Here is a 24,783-nt window from a genome sequence, read left to right as displayed (position 1 = left end):
ACAATAAAATGTAAAAATCGGTATAGTCTTGGCCCAAGGCTAATACACACAGTGCCATGATGTTTTATGTGTACTTGCTTAAAACCATGAAATGTACCACTTTTGTTATAAACCCTGTTGTTTGAATTGTGCGTCCTTTTAGGCTATGGGATGTAGACTCAACCGTTTTCTACATCTCCTAGCAACGCTTCTTGGTTACACACAGGTCACAGGAACTCATGAAGCGCGCCCAGTGTGGCGGTGGACATAAGAAAAACAAAACACAACAACATGGAGCCTCCAGAGGTAAATTGGACCGAAATGCAGCCGGGAAAATACTAATACGTTATTATATATTATGTCAAAGACCAATATCAGCACGGACTTTGTGTTGTCTGCCGTGGTGGATCTGCAATACCAGCAGCGGCAAACTAACTGTTTTGATAGCTTAATTGGCTAAATTTGCTAACTTCACAGAACCTGTTGCTTTGGATCAATTAAGCAACACCATTTAATGCTAGTTCAGTAGTTTATGATGCTGATATCGACATAGCGAGGGAGTGATGGCCCATCGTTACATTACGCGAGTTACCATTCTTTATCTTTACACGATCAATCCGTACCGCACAGTTACACGACACACTGTAGCCTACAACAGTGCGGTTATCCCTGGGGATTAGCTGTGCATTAACATGATGTAGTACACCAGAGACGCGTGGTGTTGGATATAACGTTTAAATGCGCGGAGGCAATTTGAATCACATTAAAAAAATCACACCCGTGTGAAGTGAGTGGTGCAACTCCGTGTGGGTGTCCCCGGAAGTTCCAGACCCACAGGAACGTGTGGTGGTCCCCAGGGCATCCCGACTCCCTGTACTGTACCACTCCAAATCATCATCATAATATGATGATTTGTATATTATATACTGTGTGTGTGTGTGTGTGTGTGTGTGTGTGTGTGTGTGTGTGTGTGTGTGTGTGTTAGGCTGCGCAACAGTGACACTATGTGAAAACCAACCGGGGCCCACCCTGGGCAAGACCGCGACTGAAAAGACTATCAACGGAAGTGCGGGATTTTAGCGGAAGTATCGCCGAAGGAAATGACGTTGATGCTTTACAAATCACTTTACATTCTCCGCGAATGAAAAAGGTGTTGTGATTGGTCTGGGAAATATCGTATCCGGGGGAAATACATCTGACGGATATTCCGGAGGATACAACCGCCGATAGCTTCTCAGCCTTAGGTTGTGACCAGGCTTTTCTTTTCGCAGATAAGTAAGCCAGGGACCGAGGCTAACCGGGGCCAGGCAGGGACACACATAGCTGGTGCTGGTTGCACCACTCAAAAAAGCTGACATAACTTTGACAGACTGACTTGTAACTATGTTGTAATAAGTAACATCACTTGGTTTGACATCCAGGACGCTCTGGTTTTCTGTTCTTTCAAAGCAGACAGAGTCATTTACTCCATTGCCCCCAGAAGTGGATACCAGTCAGTACATTGGACAAGCATCAGTGAACCCTGCTCCGGGCCATCAGAATCTGTATGGTTTGAACCAGAATCAGAGAAACCGCAGACCCACAAACGCTGAAGAATGGGAACTAAAGCAACTGCACCTAGGTATATATTCTCAATCCTGTTTGTGTGTGTGTATTTACACAAATACACAAATACACAAATTCACAATGATCACAATTATGATTATTTTTATACAGTATTTTAGATATCCAGCTCTGTATGCAACATACAATATGGTGGTGGTGTACTGTTGGGTCTGAAAATATATACCTTTACATCTGTTTTTAAAATAATGCAGTGTCCTTTCCATTTTCAATATTAGTGTTTCAGGACAGCCACCTGTCACCCGTCCTTCCTCTGTTGCCATCAACAGTGCAACAGAACATCACAGAATATTCCCTTTTCCACCAAAGCGACTTGGAATTTGCTCCTTTAAGGTGAACTACTGTAAACATTTTGACGATGGGTTTTCAGATTGCTGTAAACATAACATGGTCTTAATTTACAATTCAGGCATTTGGCATTCTCAATCCAGAGCGATTTACAGTAAGCAAGAACAAAATGGTAATACATCAAATACATCAAAAATAGTCATCATGAATCATACGTAAGCTAATAACCTAACAGTGGAATCTATATAATGAAGCTAATACATATACAATATAGAGTGCTATGTTTACATAAAATGCTATCTAAGTTACTTAAGTTTAGTGTTTGCATATAGTGCTACGGGCTAAAATGCAGTCTGAAGGGATTGGGAGTGAGTCTGCAGTTCTAATTGCAATGGGAAGTGCATTAATAACTTAGCAGCACCCTGATCTGTCTCAGAATTCAAGGAGTTGATTATACTGATGTTATTGATATGTTATAGAATACTAAAATTGTATTTATTTCCTTCCTTCCTTCTTTCCTTTACTTGCTTTCTTTCCTTTAGAGCATCTCCAGATATCTCTGTTACATCTGAGAGATTTCACTTTCTACCCGAGGGTCACACTTCCCAGGCCTCTGAACACGGGTCCCTGTCCCAGCACCCGCTGGCCCAAGCAACCGTCCTGGCAGATGATTCAGCAAGCAGCTGCTGCTCTCTCTCCCAGCACAGTATATCACCAGGAGAAGAGGGTAGAAAGGGGGAGATGGTACATTCTCCAGTAACTGAAGACCATCTGCAAGAAATGCATTTTTCTATAGATGGCATGGAGAACAATGATGGAGATGGTCATGGTCATCCATTTAGCAATCTTTCCGTCAATCCTATGGAAGAGGCCCCTGAAGAAGACACATCATTTCTACGTGGGGACGTTCCCGCTCGACAACTACTAGAGCTGCTGCAGAAAGATGTAGGCATGCCTAGCGACAGCAGTAGTGCCGTTTCTTCCGCCTCCGAGACCTCCCTTAAAAGAGCGGAGTCTCTTGGTGGGAAATCTAAAGGAGTTTTCAACCCGGATGCTGACCAGAGCAAAGGGAGGAGAGGTAGCCCAACTGGTACTGCTACTCTCACTCAGCAGCAGCAGACACCACAACTAACATTAGAGTCACAATCAGGGAATTCACACCCACGGTTATCTGATGTCTCAAACATTACCCTGGGCTCCCGTAACACACAGCCGGATGACACCAGTGAAGCTCTTCACAGAGATTTGCTGTCTGAAATAGAGCGACGTAATGGCTCTGAAGCCGGATTTAAAGATCAACCACTCTCGGCTCCTACACCAAACTTTGAATCTGTTACAAGGAAGCCAAACATGGCCAGAGTAATCCTGGCCGGCATGTGTGGCTCAGGGCCACAGATTTCGGGAGGTTATAGTGTAGAACACGGACTGAGGCAAAGGGGCCTCTTGTCTTTGGGGAATCAAACTGGGAATGATGGTTCCTATCTGGGCTTCCTCCCACAATCCCAGTCCACTCCAGGCGTCTTTCATGGACCTGATAAATGTAGAGTAAAATCTCCATCAGATAGACTGTCAGCCATTGAGTCCAATGCAAGGGCCTCTTATGAATCGAGCTCAAGAGTCTCCCCGCAGAGTGGAGCTATGCCTGATATTGTTTCTCTTGACCCTATTACCAGTAGACATGGCGCAGAAAAATCATGTCAGGAGGAGACGGGGCCGGGACAAGTCCAGGGTCTTCCAAGTCTAAACTACATGCAGAAAGTAGACGCCTGGAGAGCGAACCAGAACTCAGGGAAGATCTCGCTGTTCGACAACCTGTCTCTGCAAGGGTTTTCTGGTATCTCTCCAAAAGAGAAGGCCTACAACGCAGTATCCGACTCGCTTAATCACATTCTACTGAATCAACAGGAGAAAACCACGCAGCACAAGCTTCCTGTTTCAACCACTACCAACCTCAGTGTCACACAGAGCTCAGCCCTGACTCTGAACCCCTCCTCCTCCTCACCCAGAAGAGGGGAAGCAGTGGGGAGTGCTCCCAATGAGACGGATAACACTGGTTCTGGAGCAGGCCTCTCTGCCTCCGCCCTTGGGAGGTCACAGTCCCACTCATCCCTCAACACGGTTGTAGCATCAATACAGAAAGCTCAACAAACGGAGAGACTGACAAAAGGAGAGACGAGTCAGATTCAGGAGCGCAGGCTTCAGCAGACGAGTGCTGTGGTCCAGCCCTCGCCTCTCCTGGGCCTGGGCAGGTTCAGCGATGTGTCGCTGGACAGGGAAGTGAGTAGCACACTGTCAAATTACCAGCACAGTCATCACAGTGGCCAGAATCTGGGTGCTTCTATCGGAGTGGCTTCTTCTGTTGTCAGCCTAGAGGTTGATAACTATGCTCCCTACTGGAGCTCCATACCATCCTCACCACTGCCGCCACCCAAACCCAGAGAGCTGAACATTGAAGAGAGAATTCCGGTAAAGTCATTATGAAATATAGAGATAAAGTAGCAAAAACAAGAATGAAACATTAGTGGAAAAACACCAACAAATAAATAAATTAGTATGTGACAAAGTAAACAAGAGGCTTTTACATTTTCATAACCTGGAGTCCAAACAGACTAGACTGTTGCATTTGTACAACATTTGAGATTTCAACAAGTAGATAACTAATTTAGAAATATGCTAGATGTAGATGCTGATGCCAATGTATTGTTGTTTTCCTCGCAGTTGTATCTTCACAATCTGGGTATTGATCAGTCTCCATCAACCATCCTGACACCGTTTGGACCCAGAGGGCCAATCAGAGAGCCAGAATTCTCTCCCACTGATCTCTGTACAATCAAAGGATCCGTTGGAAGCACTCAACCTTCTGAAGGTAGCTAATCCTGGAGGTTATTTTCCCTTGTGAATTTAAAGCATTGATCCAGAATATTCAATAAAACAATCACCAATGTACCAAAGAATAAGTCTGCACCGTTTTGAAAGCTCCCCAAGAATTTTATTTACCAAGGCGGGGGAAAAACAACGTTTCGGCCTCTGTGGCCTTCGTCAGGTATATTAGATAGCAACGCATATAGAGGTATAAGTGGGCAGATAGAAATCAGTGATTCATTTTGTAAGCATTGTTTTTTATCAATTTGAACTGAAGCTACATTAGTTTCACATTCAGTTACTGTTTTATTAACACTTAATTGAATGTTTCCCTATTAAAGACCATGCAAAATAAAAGACAATTTTTTGTCACGAGACTCACGATGACTATGAGGCTCTGATAAAATGTCTTTAAGTGTCCTGGAATGCATGCCGTTAGTGTTGGTGCTAGTCATATACCTGGTTACAAAGGTGGCCATAAAATAACGTCAAAGCAGTGAAATATGATTATGTTTAAAGATGTCTTGTTGTCACCATAGTGCTAACTGCTAACATGATAACCTGCATGTGTGTGAAGTTAGGTTACCTTTGTGTATGTGTTACTTTGGAGACAAGCCTGCAGAAAAGAGCTAGCTAGCTTGATGATCGTAATCCTACATGATGAAGACTTCACAATATCATTACAAGAGAGAGAGATTAGTTTTTGTCTGCATTAGCTGAAAATTTGCTTTATTTTCTATATTTTCCACATTTATTTTCCTGATTTATCTCCCGGTAAGATTACTTATTTCTCCAACTCAACAATTTTACTTATTTGGGTTTGAATTATTAATTATTCAAAATGAATGTTTTACAAATTATCAAATTTTGTCTAATGGTAAACACTGAATCTTTCTTCTCCCCATTTCATCCTCACAGGTGGCACTCCACATAAGGCTGACTTTTCCAGATACAGCCTGCTGTCAGTAGACTCGAGTATGTCCATACCACTTAGCATGGACAGCCTCTGCCAACCAATGCACTTCCTAGAGCAGCAGACCAGGGCCTCTCCTCAATCGGACGTGGCAGCGATCCCCAGCGCTCAGCCTCAGCATGCCCCCTACCTCCCTGCTCCACACCCGGAACAGCAACAGCAGAGGGATGACAGTGTTAGCAGTAGCCAGAACACCATAGAGCTTGGTGACCAGTTTGTGTCAGAGTGCTCATTAGTGACTGGATGCAGGGAATCCGAGTCACATTCTCAGCCTAGCGTCATAGAGCAAAGCAACCAAGACTCATTTGTTGGTGACAAGACCCTGAGGGAGATCCGCAAACATCTCGGCCAGGCAGGGGATGACTTCTCCAGTGGATCTCTGAAAGCCTCTTCGCCTTCTTCTTCGTCCTCTGTAACTTCCCACCTCCACTCTGATGATGACATCCTCCTCTCTCTGAGGAAGAGAACGGGTGGATTCCAGGACTCCTCTTTCATCTCGTCTGCCAGCGGCACAGAGGGCCCTGAGACTCGCTCCTCTTTCCCATGGACACGCTCCTCCTCGGACTCCATGCTGACATCCGAAAGACAGAGGGAAAGTTCTATTGGTCGAGAAAGTATGTCATCATCTGGGCAGCCAAATTATCCATCCACACTTCCCCCGAGTAGCCCACCTGCTGTCGACGCCTACATAAGGCCCCAGGATAGTACAGCAGACGGTGGGGCAGGGTTATACCACCACCTTTCCAAATCAGTCCGACGGGCAGAGCCTGAGGGCTGCAGTGCCGCACCTCCAGATAGTACAGGCCCAGCTCAGCTAACAGTTGTCCCACAACCACCAGCTGTAAGCCAGCCTCAGCCAGCTCTTAGTCCGAGAGAGACGTTAGGTAGCGTCTCGGAGCAGGAGGAGGAAGGAAATGCACAAGATGGATGTAAGTAAAGCATTAACGATGCATGCATGTGAATAAAAAAAAACACACCTGTGTGAAAATAGTTTAGTTGGAGAAATAAGTAATCTTACCGGGAGGTAAATCAGGAAAATCACAAAATCACAACCGTGTAAAGTGAGGGGCGATCTTATCATCGTACATCATGACGTAAAATAGACACTATGGGCTCCATTTTCGTCACCGCTAAACCCCTTATCCCTAAACTTCTTTGACTTTTTGTTTTACTATTTTGAAAAACATTTTTGAATAGTTCAACTAGCCAATCTACATTGACAAGTTGTGAGCTTGTAGAATGGCCATTTTAACTATTCAAAAATGTTTTGCAAAATAGTAAAAAAAAAAATCACACCCGTGTGAAGTGAGTGGTGCAACTCCGTGTGTGGGTCCCCAGGGGGTCCCCGGAACTTCCAGACCCACAGGAACGAGCCCAGGGCGCTGGCCCGGTTCCGGCAGGCCGCCCGCGTCCGAAACAGTTGAGAAACAGAGTTACCGTGTGGGGGTCCCCAGGGGTTCACTGTACTGTACTGTACTGTACTGTACTGTCCCACCCGAGGAAATGTGTGTTACCCATCTTCTCCATAAGGAGCTTGAGTCCAGCAGTGGTGTTTTAGTGGATTTCAGACTGGATGGAAACCTTTTTAATATCAGGAGGCTACAGGCAAAGACCAAACTGTCCACAGAGCAGGTCATTGAGTTGCAGTATGCAGATGACTGTGCTCTTGTGGCACACTCCCCACAGGACCTCCAGTCCATCCTTGCTGTGGTTGTCAAGGCCTACAGCAGGATGGGGCTGTCTGTCAACACCACCAAGACAGAAGTGGTCTGCCAATGGAGCTCCAGTACCCACACACCCTGCCTGCCTAGGGTTGGGATTCGTTAGGATTTTAACGGTTCCGGATCCTTCCCGGATCCCTCTTAACGGTTCCGGTTCCTAACGGTTCCCTTAACGGATCCTAATATTATTTTTTTCCCCTTTTTTCTGATATAAATTATGCTTATATTATAACTAACCTAACCAAGTACATAATAAAAACAAATTAATTAATTCAATTATTGAAAATGCACTTTACAAATATGAGGTGGCACTATTATTTAAACTTCACCACCACCACCACCAGCTAGCCACCACAACAATATCATTGTTGCAATTTGTACTGTATATTGCAATTTGCTGTATATTAAATACAGTACACATTGCAATAATGATATTGTTGTGGTGACAAATGTCTTTAATGTTCAGATTAATTTAATATGAAGGACCCCTTACCCTAATGGAAACAAATTGGATGGATTATAAAAATCCTTTTAGCAGACCTTGTATTGAACTGTAGGCTGTTCCTGTGCTTTTTTCTGCAAACTGTTTATAAAGTAGGCTAATCAATCTATGGAGGTATATGCACCTAAACGCTGGGCTCTCAACAGTCACGCGATTAATTTAGAGCCAAATCAAAAGCAGTTGAGTTGCTTATAAGTTGTAAAAAATAAGTGCAGACAAATTGATTTGGCGTGATTCATAAAATATCAGACAGAAAGACGTCGAGACATTGGCGTTCTAAATTAACACCATTAACAACAGTTGTACAATACACCTAATGAAAAGCTCTGTAGACATTAGTAGTTTTTATTTTCTATTACGTTACTAGCCTGTGGAAAGTGAACCAGCCTTGCATCATCCTCATCCCCCGCCATAGTCATGTGATCAAGACAGGTTTGTTTGATTTCTCATATTCCATCCTGATTGGCCACGATTGGTTCCTACAGTTTTCAGGAGTAGCCCGCTTTGTACAAATCGCCATAACTCCTCAACGCAGCTTCAGATTGCGATTAAACTGTGCACGCATATTCCCACTAGGCTGAGGAAGAATCCTGGTGGAGACCTGTGCCCAGAAGGGCACTTTTTCTAGTTTCCCTCTCTGTTAACCACACCAGCAATGTCTGCGCGTGTGTGTACAATGCGCGTGCCATGCTGCGTGCGCTGCAGCATGGCACGCGCATTGTACACACACTCGCGGACATTGCTGGCCATTGTTGGTTTCACGCATGCGCACACCACTCGTGCTCACGGATACACACATGATACACACGGACATTCCTGGTTGTAGGAGTGGTTGCACCACTCAAAAAGGCAAAGTAGTTTAGGGATAAGGGGTTCAGCGGTGACGAAAATGGAGCCCTATGCCTATTTGCTCAGACACTGATGTAAGATTCTCCATTGATTGTCAATGGGAATTTAATGTTTGTTTAAGACAAAGTTTGTGCACAGTAACCAAAAGCTGGCTTGCGCCCCTCAAAATGTCCATAACTCATTTCCATTGTGGATTTGTGGTCCTTTTTGTTTGTTCCAGTTTATTCCCAGCGTGTTCCTACAGAGAGTGTGTCTTCCTCGTCTTCACCTCCCATCCCTGGGGAGGAGCAGGAGGCCATGAGCAATGCAAGCAGCAGTGAAAGTTCCCTGGCTGCCCGAGTGGCCAAGCTGCTGCACAATGAGTCACCAGCCACTTTGCTGTCCAGCAGATCCAGCACTACTGACCAGGAGGAGAGCAGGGCCAGGGGTAAGAACATTTCTTAGGACTGCCTTAACCGTAGGTAGTTTATTTTTCAAATAGTCATCTTCAGTAAGAAAGAAAATGTAGATTAATTAAAGAAAATGAGGCTGTAATTTTGATCCAATCCACCTGCTTGAAAACACTTATGCAATTACAGAATGGATCAAGCTGAAGATAACAGGACAGCAGAGTGACCCTCTGGAGTTGGACATTGAGGACAGGAGACGGATTGAAGAGATCAAGAGAGAGCCGAAACACCTGATACAGGTTCAGTCTGTATTGCTCATCTTAGCATCTATGTCTGACGTGGCAGTCAATTCATGTGTAGCCCATTTCAAATATATATTTATTTTACGTTGTTTCATGTCTTTTGATCTTGTTTAATGTTCGCCTCCCATTTCTGGATTGTGTAGACCCCAAGCTTAAGGTAACTCATGTGTTGAAAAGAGGCATGGTGTGAGTTGGGTTTTAAAACTCTGGTTGGTCTCACAGGAAGCATGGTGTGCTGTGAAGTGAGAAGTCATCTTTGTCGTATGCAGACAAGGGAGGAATTATTAACCTTAACCTTGAACTTGAGCAACGAAAATGAATTCCAATTGTAGTTCTAATCCAGGCTGCAATAGGCAGGACTAGGACCAACTGTTGGTACTCATGTACAGTATATACTGATGTTTTCATTCTTCTTCGGCTCCTCATTTCAGAGCCAGGGAAGTACAGACACAGAGAGCAGTGCCGTGTCCAGCACGGGCGGTCAAAGAGGACAACCTCCTCCCCAACCAGCAGAGACCACGACCATTCTCAAGACGGCCGAGGACCATCTGTCCGGTCAGCTCCAGCAACTTGGCGGCAACCATTTCGACTCCAGCGTCCAGCTCCATACTCCCCTCCGCCTGGACCTGGAGTCCAGGGTGCAGGAGATTGCTGCCCGGGAGGGGTTGACCCTCCCCAGGGCAAGCCCCGCGCCTCCAGCTCTGACCTCCATCACCATATCTACATGCAGGCGCTCCACCTCTCCGTCTCCTTCACCTTCTCCCGTGCCTCCCCTTAGCCCGCCTCCTCCAGAGCCCCTCTGTCTTACTCAGCTTTCCACAGCCAACAAGCAACTTCCTCACGTGATGGAGGAAGACGACGCCACTGCGTCAATACAGGCAACACAGACCGATCCGGTAGCGATCCAGCCTGTATTGGGGTCCGAACCGACCAGTAGTCTATACGCCAGAGAACAAAACCTGACGCGTTCAGAGTTGATACCGAGAACTCACAGGAGACAAGATGCCATAGGAGGTTGGGATGCGGAGTCCTTACAAGGTCAACCTAGAGAGGAGGAGGTGAATGTCAGAGACAGTTACACTGAAGCACAGCGGCAGAGAGACCAGGATGCCCAACCAGAAGACCAAGGTACCGACCAGCTGTTGATGGTGTCTGACCAATTCAATTCTACTTCTGACATGGGCCTCATGACAGAACAAGCCACAGGCTCATCTACAGTCGATGCGCCAACCGGGACAGGTCATGTCTCCCACATCCACCTCACACTGTCCCCCAAAGCCCAGGAACAGAGGCAGGACTCTGGGATCCAGCCCAGGAATGCTGCCGCTGGTCCCGATTTAAAGTCGAGCAAGTTTTACCCCCTTAGATACTCTGCCTCTCCTGCCACCCACAGTCGAGATGAGGGTCCTGGTCTTTCCAGTCCTCTCGAGTCATATGAGTCAAGAGGCGTAAGAAGAGCAGGGGTGCCTGAAAGAGCTGACACCGCCACATTGTTCAAAACCATGGTGCATGATGGACCGGAGACCTCCGCTTACCCACAATCCTATGTACCGCCACAGAGGCTCGCTGCCTCAACAAGGCCTTTGGTCATTCCACCAGGTAGGCACATTAAAACATCTCAACGGTTGTTTATTATGGGAGGTACCGGTGGCACACACAACTTATTTTCATCTGACACCCCATTGCCCAGAGATACATCTGATAATTAATAAAGTAATGTTGAGGGCCAAAACATGCTTCATTTTTAACATTGAAATATTAGTGTTCCAGTTTCTCTCAGATGTATGCTTTAATGTGTACTCTCTCTCTCTCATATACAGCAGTGCCTGTCCTGTTGCCCTATAAGCCCCATGGGAGTGAGGAGCTGTTCTATGTCCCTCAGACAGAAGCCCAGACGTCTCCTAGCCGCTCTGACACCACTATGGAGAGCTCCCACCCAGGTACCACTGGCACTTCTGAATCGTGGTTTAACATTCATGACTTAATAAAATATACAGCAGCGTGCGCGCGTGCACATTGTTTGTGTTATTTCCATTTCGAATTTGTAATTCTAAAACTTGCATACAAATGACCCAGTCCCTGGCTATAACTCAAACAAAAATACAAAATCACCTGGAATCACCTCCATTATCCAGGAGATTTGGATAATTAGTCAGAGAAATAGGTCTCCATTTGGATATTGTAATCATGTACGGGGAACCCAGCAGCTATGACTGAATCTGTAATGAATGCATCTCACTCACGTCTCTCTTCCCTGCTCCTGGGTGGGTAGCAGCTGGCTCTTTTGTAATGTGCACCGTGTCAGGCATGCGTTATTCATGTTCAGGGCGCAGAGTGAAACAAAGGCGGTTGAGGCCCTGGTGGAGCACTTGGGCTGCAGGGGACTTGAATCCCTCTGAGAGACTGGAAGAGGACGCTCTCTCTTTTTCTGCTCTGTGAAATTACAGTCCAACCTCCTTTTTTTGTATTTTAATTTATTTTTAAATTCAGACATTAGGAGGAGGCACGGGAAGAATGTAGTACAGTATTGAGATTATAGAAAGCTAACCAGGACACCGAAAGAGAGGCTCGAGAGGAAGACATGGATCTGAATCGAGACTAGCTGAGGCCGCGGCTGAGTTTGGAAGTCTTAACCATTCAACCATCAACAGAAGTACAGCCAGCAGTATTGTGTGTCTCTTATCTCTACAGTGAGGAGGATCTTGATGTAGGACAGGACACTGTAGTGACATAACATTTATGTTTACTGTATGTACGGTCAGGTTCGGATGACGCCGTGCCCCCGCATTTCAGCAGCGAGATCCTTGGGAAGCAGGACCCAGGCATCGACCGTGGGATCTCCATTAGACACGTTGAGGGGATCTACAGCAAGAGGTTGAAGACAGCCACCTTCAAAATGCAGCCGACTGGACACAGCGGTGAACTGAATTACATTTGTACCCGTTACGTTGTTCGGCGTTCCACTTCCCATGGTCATGAGATATTTTGAAATGAGAAAAATGCTTTTCCAGGCCTAGAAAACGCTTGGAATGAATCAAATGTTTTGGTAAATTCTCTGTCGGGGATTATTACATTTTCAGGATTAAAATTTAAAAACGGCAAAAGAAGCAGTTCTACAAGCTCAAATGCTTTAGTGCTTGTGATCTGCTACTTATGATTTGCTTTTGTGTGACACTGTACTGTATGATCAAGTAGGGTGTTAATTTACCAGAAGAAAAACACAAAAAGTGTTGATAGCACACTGATGTAATTCTCATTATTGCACTGTATGATTGCTATAGGTCTGGAAATGTGGTAAATTAGGGATTACATACGTCTGTGATGACAAATCATTTGGGAAAATAAAGTCTTAACTTATGTTCTATCAAGCTATTTACATCTGTGTTTTACTTTCCTACTAGGTGCCACTGTGTCAGTGGATGGAAGTATGAGACAAGTTCTCCAACCTTCCTCTCAGGTATCCGAGGCCTTTACCAGAGTGCCTTTGTCAAGTAACCAGGTTCCCTCTGGCTCCAGGAGAGACAGAGGGACGAGCCCAGTCCAGTTCCTCAGCTACGGCCAATCAGAGAGGCATCGTGTGGAGTTTCAGCCAATGAACGTGGAGATGGACTCAAACACGGCCAGCCAGAGACCCAGTGCTTCTGACACTGTGGCAGCAATGGAACGAGAACAAGGGAGGTGCCGTCCTGACCTCCCTCAACCTGCTTCCCGGCCGAGTTGCAGCAATCTGGACCAGCTATGGCTTAAGTTCAACGAAAGGTGGGGCTCTGAGGAGAGGCGTCCAACCAGTGAGAGAGAGGCATCCTTACTGGAACGACTGGAGCGCCTCTCTCGTCTTATTCACAGCACAGAGGGGGTATGCACCTCGTCACAACTAGCAGACGGCATGCAACCACGTCCTCACAACAACGAGGACGAGTCCAGAAAGAGAGGAGAAGATGCTGCAATGAAAAGGAGGGAAAGAAAGGCGAGGAAGATGGTAAGCGGGGAGGGGGGGCCCCAGAGGAGAGAGAAACCCATTGCTCCTCGTCAGGTATGGACACAGGAGGCGGAGCAGCAAACCCCTCTCGCAGGAGACGACGTCCGTTCCTCCTTCAGCCCCAGCCGCCACCGATGTCCCGCAGAGAGAGACGAGTCGGACACCACGTCCACCCTGTCCGGCTCCATGTCCACTGTGGACACAGCCCGACTGATCCGGGCCTTCGGCCCAGACAGGGTCCGCTGCCTGAAGTCAGCATCCAGTCTGGGTAAACTGTACAGCACCATCGACAAGCAGAAGGAAGCAAAGGAGCCGAGGAGGACGAGAGGGAAGGATGGAGACGTCACACCTCCTACCATCATCAGCCCCTCAGAGACCACTGTTACTGATGACTCTATAGTACGTATTACATAGCTATTTTCAGCCTTCACATATCTTTCTGGAACATATCAAAATGTGAGTACCTTTATCATCTTCTATGTGTAGTAAGTTAACACAGTTGGTCTTGGTGCCACTGCCTACACAATCGTCTCAGTAAGACGATACACATGGAAATAAATGGCAGTTGGCAACAGCACCTCACATATGCACAGGGGACCATGTGAAACATGTACAGTAGGTACACAGTAAAATCCTCAGTGTTAATTTATACATTTGTTTTGTATCCCTGGGAGTGTACAAATGTAACAAAAAGGACTCTGATTTGCTTTTCAAATAGACTAAACTATACTAAAATTGGGTTGCATTAGTACACTCGAGTTAAAGTAAGACTGAGGCTTTTTCTGTGTAATACTGCAAATAGGTGAGTACATATTCCCATGTTTTTTTGTTTTTATTTAACAGCCTGTTGATGTCTGTGTTGTACTCCAGGTTGCCAGTGATTCTGCTTCATCAACCAGTACCTACACCCTGCCAACCCGCCGCGGTCCCTCCCAGTCTCTGGCAGCCAAGAAGAGTGTTAAACAGGTCAACAAAGGAATCCAAGCAGGTCAGTCACTACTAACAGCTATACTATTGAAAGTACTTATTTGGCTCGGTGAAAATACAGTCAAAGGAAACAATGAGCCACTTCAACCACATTGTGAGTTTACTCTGTACTATAGTAAAAGTGAATATAATACTTACTTGGTCCTCTTGCACTTCAAGGCACGTAGAGCCGACCATAGCAACCTGGCCTCTCCATCTGGATCTGTTGTGGGCAAGGTGTTGAGTTTGTGCTATTAAAGTCACATTACATAACATCGCAGGGACTGATTAATCCTCCTCCCCCAGGTGACCTGGAGATTGTGAGTAACGGAACGAGACGCCACACCCGAGACGTTGGCACTACATTCCCTTCCCCCGCTGAGGCCAGAGGAGCCAGGCGGCTGCCATCTTCCTCCTCCTCCTCCAGCCTGGAGAGAGGAAGAGGAGATGAGAGGAGCCCTTCCATGACCCAGGTGTTCCTGAAGGAGAAGAAGAGCAAGAAAAGCCACAGCAAACATTACCCTCAATGTACGTTTATAAGGATAACATTTTCACCACGGCACCCATTAAACTTTGCTCTGTGTCAGGTTTCACACTCTGTTCCTATGTTAGGCGTTACATGGTTTGTCCCCGCTGAACACCTGCGGTCAGAAGCCAGGAAGGAGAACCAGCCAGAGGAAGATGTGCAGTTGGTTCAGAGACCCAGCTCGGCCTGGTTCCAGCCCCACAGCAGAACTGCTCCCTGGAGAGAACCCCTCCGAGAGAGACAGGTCCAGGAGGAGTGGAACAGCATCCACACCAGACCTGATCCAGACCCCAGAGATAAGACCACCTCCTCTGGTCTGGTCCCAGTGTCTCTGCAGGTTGGTTTGGGTTAGTGTGTATTCATGAGATACACATTTAGCTGTAGGATTTTGGGTTGACGGCAAGACGTCAAGTAAAATAAAATTGGTTCTACCGTTTTAAAATGGTCTTTTGCCCTGTCTAACATTAAACATGATTTTGAAATCCAGGAGGCCTTGGAACTTCATCGACCAACGTTCATCACCCATTCCAGGGAGAGGATGAAATGTTTAGCGCTGCAGGCAGAGGAGAGGAAACTACAGGTCCTCTTCAGAAGAGAGAGAGAGCAGTTTTATACCCGGCCTGGAGGGCCAGAGAGGCTACCCAGACCAGAAGGTAAAAAATAATCATTGATGATCTTGACACTGACAACCAACTGTAAAGTCGTTAAGTCTGAAAGGTGCTCATAGAGAATGTATGTTTTCTGTTTGCTCTGTGTGGCTATGTGTTTGCATTTGTAATTTGTTTTCCGCCAGGATTTTAAATGCATTACTGACATTAATTTTAAGCATGCATTTCCTTTCTCTCTATAGGCATACCACTATTCAGAAGAGCTGTCCCTAGAAAGGAGATGGTGCAGAGGTCCAAACAGTAAGCTTGTTTATTTTCTAGTAATAGTCCACCCTGTCAATCCCTTTCCAATTGAAAGCCAAATTGACCAGTTTGCTAAATCAGTTTTTAATCTGTAAATATTTGTGCTTTATGAATGTTTTTGTTCAAAAATAGTTTAATTTGTAAGCTAAATGTTCAGTGTAAACATTTAATTGTCTTAAGTAACATTAATCCTCTGCATACAGTCAGGTCATACAGGTGAAAGTAGCGATTGTAAGAGGACAGACACCCGACACAGTCACCATCTAGGAGTGTAGTGTACAGAGCATGACAAAACAGATTAATTTACTCAGATCAGCTAACACAGGGAGGCTGGCACAACCTTCACTAAAACAGCCGGGACAACGCTCCACACGTCCCAGACTCTTCTCCCTTTTGGCTCAAACTATGGAATGAACTTCCCATTGCCTTGACGACCTTACTGGCGTATGCAAGGCTAATGTTCGGAGTTTTGTGGATGAAGCCCTCCGAAAGGCTAGTAACAGGCAGCACACAATGTCATTACTCGTGTTTCATTTTTATTGTAGACCACGGTACAGTACACAGGTCGGTACACGGGTAATAAACCTGAAAAATCAAGAAGAATAAAACTGTATTACTATCATATTCTTTGAATATAAATGCAATAATAATAAACAGTACAATATTATTTTAAAGACTTTCACAATATATTCTCTCTCACTGAACTACTAAATATAAATGCAAAAATCTCACAGCTCCTCTCACTACTGATACAGACTGCACTATAAAGAAAACTGGCATCATAAATATATTCCCTGAATATACACTTTTGAATATACCATTTTTAATGGAGATATATGTACAAAACCACCACCACGCAACATTACAGGCTACAGGACTCTTCCACCGTTTACCACGCTGCCGTCTACAAGCGTGCCGACAGAGCAACCTGTCTAAACAACCAGCGATGGCCACGGCTAAGATCGCTAGCATTGCTACAGCATAGAATTAGCCAGAACACTTTTAATACTTGCGGTATATCAAATGCGGACACAACGTGATAATTGTATTGTGAGAATACTACTGCACAAATGCTACCAGTAGCTCATAGCAAACATTATACATTCACACGGTTCCAAATCTAACTTACCAACGGGCTGTGTGCTCCTGATAACATATCATAGAAATGAAATGAGTGACGCTCTAATCAACCCTTCATACGGTCGCGGTCGCACAGTCGCGCATGCACAAACACTTCCATCCAAGTTCCATAATCATGACCATCAGGCTGACACACGTATCAGGCATAATGTAAAACATGAAATTAGAGTCATGAAGTTATTAAATAGGACAATTATGAAATAAACATCTTTTAACACCCCACAGTTCCCATTATTTATGAATGAGCCTTTTTATACCCATAAATTTTACTTGTTTTTAAACCAAAACCCAAAAGAACCGAACAGCTAAGATGATGTATTTTAGATAGCATATTATGTAGACATAGCATTGTTTACTTAGTTTCATTGTACAGATATTCTACTGTTGGACAGATGTAAGGTTCTTATGCCTAAATTGTGATTGGGAACTGATGCTTATTAGGCTGTTCGTTTTCTGTTAGAAACCCGTAAGACCTATACCGTAAAAATGTGTACTTTTAGTGATCTCTCAACATTATGTGCTCTTACAGGATATATGAGAATCTACCTGAGGTGCAGAGAAGACGAGATGAGCAGATAAGAAAAGCTGAGTATCAGTCCTATAGATTAAACGCTCAGCTCTTTAATAAGGTATTAATATTTTTTGTATTATCACTTTCTACTGTACATAACCCTGAATTCCTCTTTATCCTGCTACTTTCACAAATGTACAGTACCATCCAAGTTGAAATTTACAGTAGAACTCAATCTAAGTGATTCCACATACCAAACAGCAGGTAGTTAACTATCCAGCAAAAGGGAAAATATTTGTTTGAGACTATTTCTATCCTTAATTACAACTCCTGTTTTTTACTCAATAGTGTCTATGTTATTACGTTTTGCTAATAACAACATTCAATGCCTGGTTCTATTTTTATTTTTCAGAAAGTCACCAACCGTGTCCTTGCAAGACGAGTACCATGGCATTGACCACACCGGCCCAGAAAACATTTTTACTATAGTATAGATCAAATCAGAGTGCTGTGAACAATTTTAATATATGTGGCATTTTTTCATGACTTGTTCAAAGCTACCTAAATCTACAAAATGTATTTTTATTATTTTTTATTATTATTTTATTATTTTTATTATTATCTGTGAACCGGTTCTGATGTTATAAATTAGAACAAGTATTTAAAATGTCTGTTTTAAAGCTTTACTCTTGTTTTATATAGACCAAATTAACGAATTAGCTGGAAATACTTGAAAGGTTTTTAATAAAACATACTAAAACAAATTTGGAAAGTAGATCGGAACATAATTTTTTATCTCATTTATTGGTTGTCATATGGCTTGTGTATTTAAATACACAAGGATTGGATTTTATTTTATTTTAGTTTGTTTTGAATATATATATATATATATTCTTTTTAATTAAGTTATTGGCATCAAAATGTACTTAAAGTACCCAAAGTAAAAGTGTCCTAAACATATAAAAATCTTTTGAAAATAGCAGATCTCCCCAAGCTCACAATGTGTCGCATCGTGGCCCATGTGAGCTTGTAGATCGGCTATTTTCAAATGCCCGAAATCTATATAGCCTATGCAAGTTTTGTAGTAATAATCAAAATCTACAAATTAATTAGTAACTAAAGTTTTCAAATAAATGTAATGGAGTTAAAGTAGGCTACAATTTTGGGATTTGTAAAAGTATTGGTATTGGAAAATACTCAAGTAAAGTACCAGTAAGACCTCACACGCATCCGCCTGGGTAACGGCTGGGTAACGGCTGGGCGGCTGGCGCTTTGGCATGGGGGGTCAGATATCAACATATGGAATGAATTCTGTACTGGCCATATATGGAGCGTGTCTTGAGTGTACAGGGTTTGATGAGCTCAGAGGTCAGATCAACATATAGAATGTCAGAACAGGTCAACTCCATATATGGAGATGTAAGGGTGGCAGCGGGGGCAGTGTCTTGAGTGTACAGGGTTCGATGAGGGCCCAGCAGTAGGGCCGGGCCTTAATCTTCGGGCCAGCTCTTCGGATCACATACACCAATGGGGAGGTCAGCTGCATGTATGTATGCAGTGGTGGAAAGTAACGTTACCTAACTGAAGGCTAAAATACAAAAGAACACTACAACAACTATGAGAGATGGTGTACTGGTCTGATGATCATAGGCTCTCAACACAGAGGTTCCATGTTCAAGTCCCAGATTCCCATGTCTTCTAGTTCAATTCTGGAGAACTTTGAATTATAGGCTATATATTTCTAGTAAAGTGCATGAGCAAAGTATAAATTCAACATTGCACAAAGAAGTTAATATATGATATTTTCTCTCTGCATAATTATAGCCACACAACGTCCAACACCAACACTCACTCAGCAGTCAGCTCACTCTAATTAAATGTATTATGAATATAATGCAATGCAAATGTGTGTCTTATAAACCCATGGGAGTTGGGGCACTTGGTGTGCAGGACACGATAAATAAAAGAATCAATAAAGAAAGTGAACAGCGCCGACAATGTCCAGTTGAAAATGAACTACGCCGACACGCCACCCATACGACGTTGATACGCCGACCTCTCTCTGGACGGCGTATCAACGGCGTATCAACGTCCGCTCACGCCGGCGGACTTTTTTGGACTATTTTTGTGTTTTCAGACAGTTGGAAAATGAACTACGCCGACACGCCGTGCACACGACGTTGATACGCCGTCTCTCTCTTGGACAGCGTAGTAACGGCGTATGGACGGCCGCTCACGCCGCCGGTGCTTTTGTGCAGGTAATGTAAGAGATTTGAGATTTCCTCACTCCTCAGTGACAGAATTAATAAATTACATACAGATCACCCATTCTTGAGAATTGGGACAAAACACGTCCTACATAGAAAAGTGATCTTTATGTTAAAAATCATGAAATGTATAATAAATAATATATATACACATTTAAATATATGGGATATGTGTATACCCATAGTAGTATTTGTATATATGTATTTACTGTTTCTGTTGAATTTACTTGAATACATGATCTATACATAGAGATTACATGTTAATTTACCTGTCCTCAGCAAGAGGTCACAATATCACACTGTTCCAAAAACCTATTAAAAACACCACCAATTTGAAAATATATGTTTCAAATGAAAAAGAACAGTTAAAGACACATTAAACAAGAAATAACACAATTCTAAAAAAATATTTTATACAGAAATCTGCCTATCAAAGTTGTGTCCTCAGTTTCTTACAACTCCGGATGATTAAAAAAAAAACAGTTCTAATCAGTAAATAGAGTGGTCAGCTATAAGCCTGAGGACCCCTTTCCCACCACCTGTGCATGAAGGGTGCAGCAGTAAAAGATGTGCTCAGGTAAGTTTTACTTTTTTGAGATTTTAGACAAACAATGTTGATATTACTGATGTCACAGCTAATGCAATACAACTCCGCCCCCTTAATATTGATAATATTAGGTATGAGCTGTGGATTGAATGTGTATATGTTAGCTTTGTTCTTGAAGCAGCTAGCAACTGTGCTAACAACAAAGAGCTAGCATGTACAATATTTACTTTATGTAGGGAAGAGGGCACATTTTACATCTCCGGCAGACTTCAACTCCGGACGATTTTCCATTGACCGGAGTTGTAATGTCAATGGCTGGAGTTGTAAAATCTTCCTATAACATCCTACTGTGGACATATAATATTACTTATGCTCATGATTACATATTCCAATGTTATTAGACTGTTTTACCTATGGAAAAATGTATACACCTGCTGATTTATTTATTTATTTATACTGTTTTAGTCTTTTATAGCATACCCAACATCTTTGACTTGTAGAGCATGGACAAGCTGTAGGCTACTCTTATACAGCTTTTACTTACCCTAATTAATTATATTACATTATCTGTTTGAACCATCTATAAGTGTTCAAATATAAAACACATGTTACATTTAAACCACATCCCAGTGTCTAGTTAAAATTATTCATACTTTGTGTTTTAGGAAAACATGGCTAAACAAAGACTGTCAGTGGAGGAGCAAAGACAACGTAACAAGGAATATAAAAGGAAGAGAAAAGAGAAAGTTAACAGCAACCCAGAGAGCAAAGAGGCGGCAAAAGAGAAAGAAAGGCAGAGGTGGAAGAAGAGAGTTGAAGAAAAGAAAGTCAAACTAATAAGTGAGGTGGGAGACAGAGAGAAAAGGAAACGGAGAAAGGCTTGGCGAGCTGCAAATCAAAGGAGGGCAAAACGAAAGGCAGTGCTGCAACCAAATGACACACCTCCAGAGAGTTCACAAGAGCTCAGTGATGCAGAGCCACGTGGTGGCATGCCCCCAGACAGAGGTGAAAGGGAGAGAAGTAAAACCAGGAAAAGGCATTCAAGAGAAATACGTGCTTTAAAGAAGAAAGTTCAGAAGATAACAAAACAGCGAAACAAACTGAGGAAACAGAAATGGCGAATTAAAAAGAGAAAAGAAGAAAGAAATGCCCCAAATACAACAACACCAGACTCCCCACTGACAGAAACTGAGAAAATGCTGTCAGGAAGTCAACTTAGAAATCCGAACATCAAGAGATCGCTTCTCTTTCACAACGTTCTGAGAAGAGAACTTCAGAAGAAGAAACAAACTCCTGTGTCACGAAGACAGACACCAACAGTGAGTTTATCTGGCAGAGTTCTAAAGAAGTACCGCCTTCTCAATAAAGTTCATGAATTTGGGTTGACTTACAAGTCAATGACAGAGCGGAAAGCGACAACTGTGACAAAGTCGACATACCTTCAGGGTATCACCCGGACCGTTCAGGAGTTCTACCTCAGTTCTTCACGCATGACCACCGACAAAACTGACACCATCACTAGGAAGAAGGTTAAGCGCCAGAGAATGATCCTGACAGACTACCTGACCAACCTTCATTGTGATTTCCTTGTGGATAATCCAACGGTGAAGCTCAGTTATTCCTCATTCTGTGCTCTGCGGCCATTCCATGTCACAGCCCCAAAAGCATCGGACCGGAAGACATGTTTGTGCCAGTATCACGAAAACGCACGCTTAATGCACGAGGCCTTAAGATCGTCAGGGATAGTGAAGACGGCTAAACTGGAAGACAGTTTTCAGTTAGTATGTTGCTCTCCAGCAAGCGAGGCCTGCCTTCTTCGCACCTGCACACGGTGTGTAAACAAACACACAGTTCTGGCCCCAGACCAAGACCAAATCCCTGTGCAGTGGAAGCAGTGGGAGCGAGTCCCAGAAGAAACAGCCAGTGGAACCCACATGAACACAAAACTCGTCGAGCACAGTGGCAATCTCGTAGAACTCACCCAACAGTACGAGGGAAAACTGAGAGATGAAACTACAACACATGTGTGTTCAGTTCGGAATCAGTCAAAGGAATACAGAAACACAATCCAGACCTGTGATGAAAATACAGTCATTGTACATGTAGACTTTTCTGAATCCTGGAGCTGCAAGTATCAATCTGAAATTCAATCCTGCCATTTTGGACAAAACCTGCCACAGATTACCCTACATACTGGAATGTATTACACCAAGGGAGAAAAGGCAGGGTTTTGCACAGTGTCAGAGTCAAAGAGACAAGATGCTTCAGCAATCTGGACACACATGGATCCCATCTTGAAACACATCAAGACAAAGTTCCCACTGGTTACCACTGTGCACATTTGGTCTGATGGTCCAAGCAAACAATATAAGAACAAGACCAACTTTGTCCTTCTGACTAAGGTACCAACTACAATGGGTTACCAAAGAGCGACGTGGAACTTCTTCCCCACATCCCATGGCAAGGGTGCCCCAGACGGCATTGGGGGAACAGTGAAGAGAACGGCTGACAACCTGGTTCTGAGAGGGAATGATGTGACGGATGGACACATATTCTTTGAAAAAGTATCCAACAGTCTGAAGGGTGTCCAGCTGTACTACATTGAGGAAGAAGACATGCAAAGATTTGACAATCTACTCACAGTACCACTCAAACCAGTTCCATCAACGAGAAAAATACACCAGGTCATCCCACATCAAAACTGTGTCAGCCACCGACAGCTGTCCTGTTTTTGTAATGAGCCATTGCCTTGCTCTTGCTTTAGCCCAGCTACTTTCTATCTTCATGGCCACCCAGAAGAACAACAGCCTGATCAACACGGACAGAGAGGCAGGACAGGGAAGAGGACAGGACAGCAGGACAGTCAGGAAATGGGGAGAGGCAAGACAAAGAGAAAGACAGGACCGAGGACAAAGTTGGACAAAACAAGCAGGACAGAGATGGACACAGGAGAGGGAACAAGCCAGGAGAGAGAGAGGCAGGAAAGAAGGGGAGGCAAAACAGGAGGACAGTCAGGAAAGGCAAAAAAGACACGCCCTTTATCCCTGTTGATGGAGGAGATGGAAAAGGATATGGGGGTAGATTCAGACTGGGACATGGAGCTCCCTCCATGTCCCAGTCTGAATCTACTGGAAGAACAGACAGGAGGAAAGGAAGAGGAGATGGAAGGAGAGATGGAAGAGAGGATGTCAGGAGAGATGGAGGAGGAACAACTGAAATATCCAGAGGGCATTGTTGCAATAACTACTGTCAATAGCCTTAATAAGGGAGACTGGCTTGCCGTTGAGTATGATGGAAACTGGTGGCTGGCAAAGACCATAGATGTGGACACTGAGCATGAAGATGTCAAAGTGGAGTTTATGCATCCCCATGGTCCAACAACAAATGTTCACCCTAAACGTGGCAGGAAGGATGTCTGTTTCAGTCCAGTTGTAGACATTCTGGTGAAACTAAGTGGGGAGTCATCACCATTACAATCAAGTCGTACAAGAGAGATCTTCAGCATAGCCGCTGATGTCATGGACTTCATCGAGAGAGAGCATGTGCGTCACCTGTTGTCCAATGCTGAAGTCATGCTGGTAAGAGAACATTTGAATTCTACATTTTCCAATGTAGGAGGCATATTTAATATTTAATTCCGAATTACGCCTAATCTAACCTGTCTCCCTGTGCTAGTGACTTGTATGTCTCTTGAAGTCTAACCTTTCTCCCTCTGCCCTTCTGCCATACCAGTTACCTGGAGGAAGCGGTGATGAACCTGGACCACGACGACCCAGTCACCAGGGACCACATGTCAGCCGTGCTCTCCCAGGTGCACCAGAAGCTATTCCAGTTCCTGCAGCAGGACCCCCATAGCCCCCTCAGCAAGTGCATCCCCCCCCCCTCCCTGATGATGATGATGCAAGGCCTCGTCAACCACTAGCCCCCACCCCCCGCCCCTGTTCCACCTCCTTCCCCCCCAACCCTGCAATCGTGATGTTGTCATCACCCAGTTCTACCTCCACAGAGGGACGCAGTTCCAGCACTTTTATTTGTTTTGAGTTTCACTCAGTTCTACCTCCACAGAGGGACCCAGAGCAGTTCCAGCACTTTTATTTGTTTTGAGTTTCACTCAGTTCTACCTCCACAGAGGGACCCAAAGCAGTTCCAGCACCTTTATTTGTTTTGAGTTTCATGGCGAGGAGTGCCTGTTTATTTTGACGTGTTATTATGGACATCTATAGCCTGAATGGCGATTACATTTTTATGTTTTTTGTTTTTGTTGGTGTTTGTGAGGCTGTTTCAATAAAAGCAGATTGGATATAAATGTTGTTTTTATTGAATTGGGTTAAAGTATTCTTAAACTGAGTTTTTTTTTACTCCATTGGAGATTTACAACTCCGGCAGAGAGATTCACAACTCCGGCACAAATTTACAACTCCGGCCGATGTATGTTTTTCTTAATTTTC

The 24,783-nt window shown here is 44.1% G+C and overlaps 1 protein-coding gene across 2 annotated transcripts; it reads left to right on the top strand.

Moving 5' to 3' along the window:
* The first annotated feature begins 209 nt into the window (after positions 1-209).
* Positions 210-18,278, top strand: alms1 (ALMS1 centrosome and basal body associated protein). 2 transcript variants are annotated; one of them, XM_083791322.1, is made up of 19 exons: positions 210-285; positions 1,429-1,600; positions 1,821-1,935; positions 2,433-4,356; positions 4,609-4,756; positions 5,671-6,654; positions 9,018-9,224; positions 9,376-9,485; positions 9,920-11,087; positions 11,309-11,428; positions 12,251-12,406; positions 12,890-13,866; positions 14,338-14,455; positions 14,740-14,961; positions 15,046-15,296; positions 15,447-15,612; positions 15,810-15,867; positions 17,540-17,639; positions 17,934-18,278. In XM_083791322.1, exons 1-19 carry the CDS (start codon positions 271-273, stop codon positions 17,976-17,978), a joined length of 7,056 nt encoding a protein of 2,351 aa, XP_083647448.1. In that variant the 5' UTR covers positions 210-270; the 3' UTR covers positions 17,979-18,278. The 2 variants fall into 2 exon arrangements, with proteins under 2 accessions (XP_083647448.1, XP_083647449.1); XM_083791323.1 differs by having other exon boundaries at positions 212-285; positions 1,432-1,600.
* The last annotated feature ends 6,505 nt before the right edge of the window (positions 18,279-24,783 follow it).

This window comes from Protomyctophum parallelum, assembly GCF_964188405.1.
Source record: "Protomyctophum parallelum genome assembly, chromosome: 20".
Lineage (NCBI taxonomy): Eukaryota > Metazoa > Chordata > Actinopteri > Myctophiformes > Myctophidae > Protomyctophum > Protomyctophum parallelum.
The sequence above is the reverse complement of the archived record's forward strand: the minus strand, read 5'-3'. Positions and strand labels throughout refer to the sequence as shown.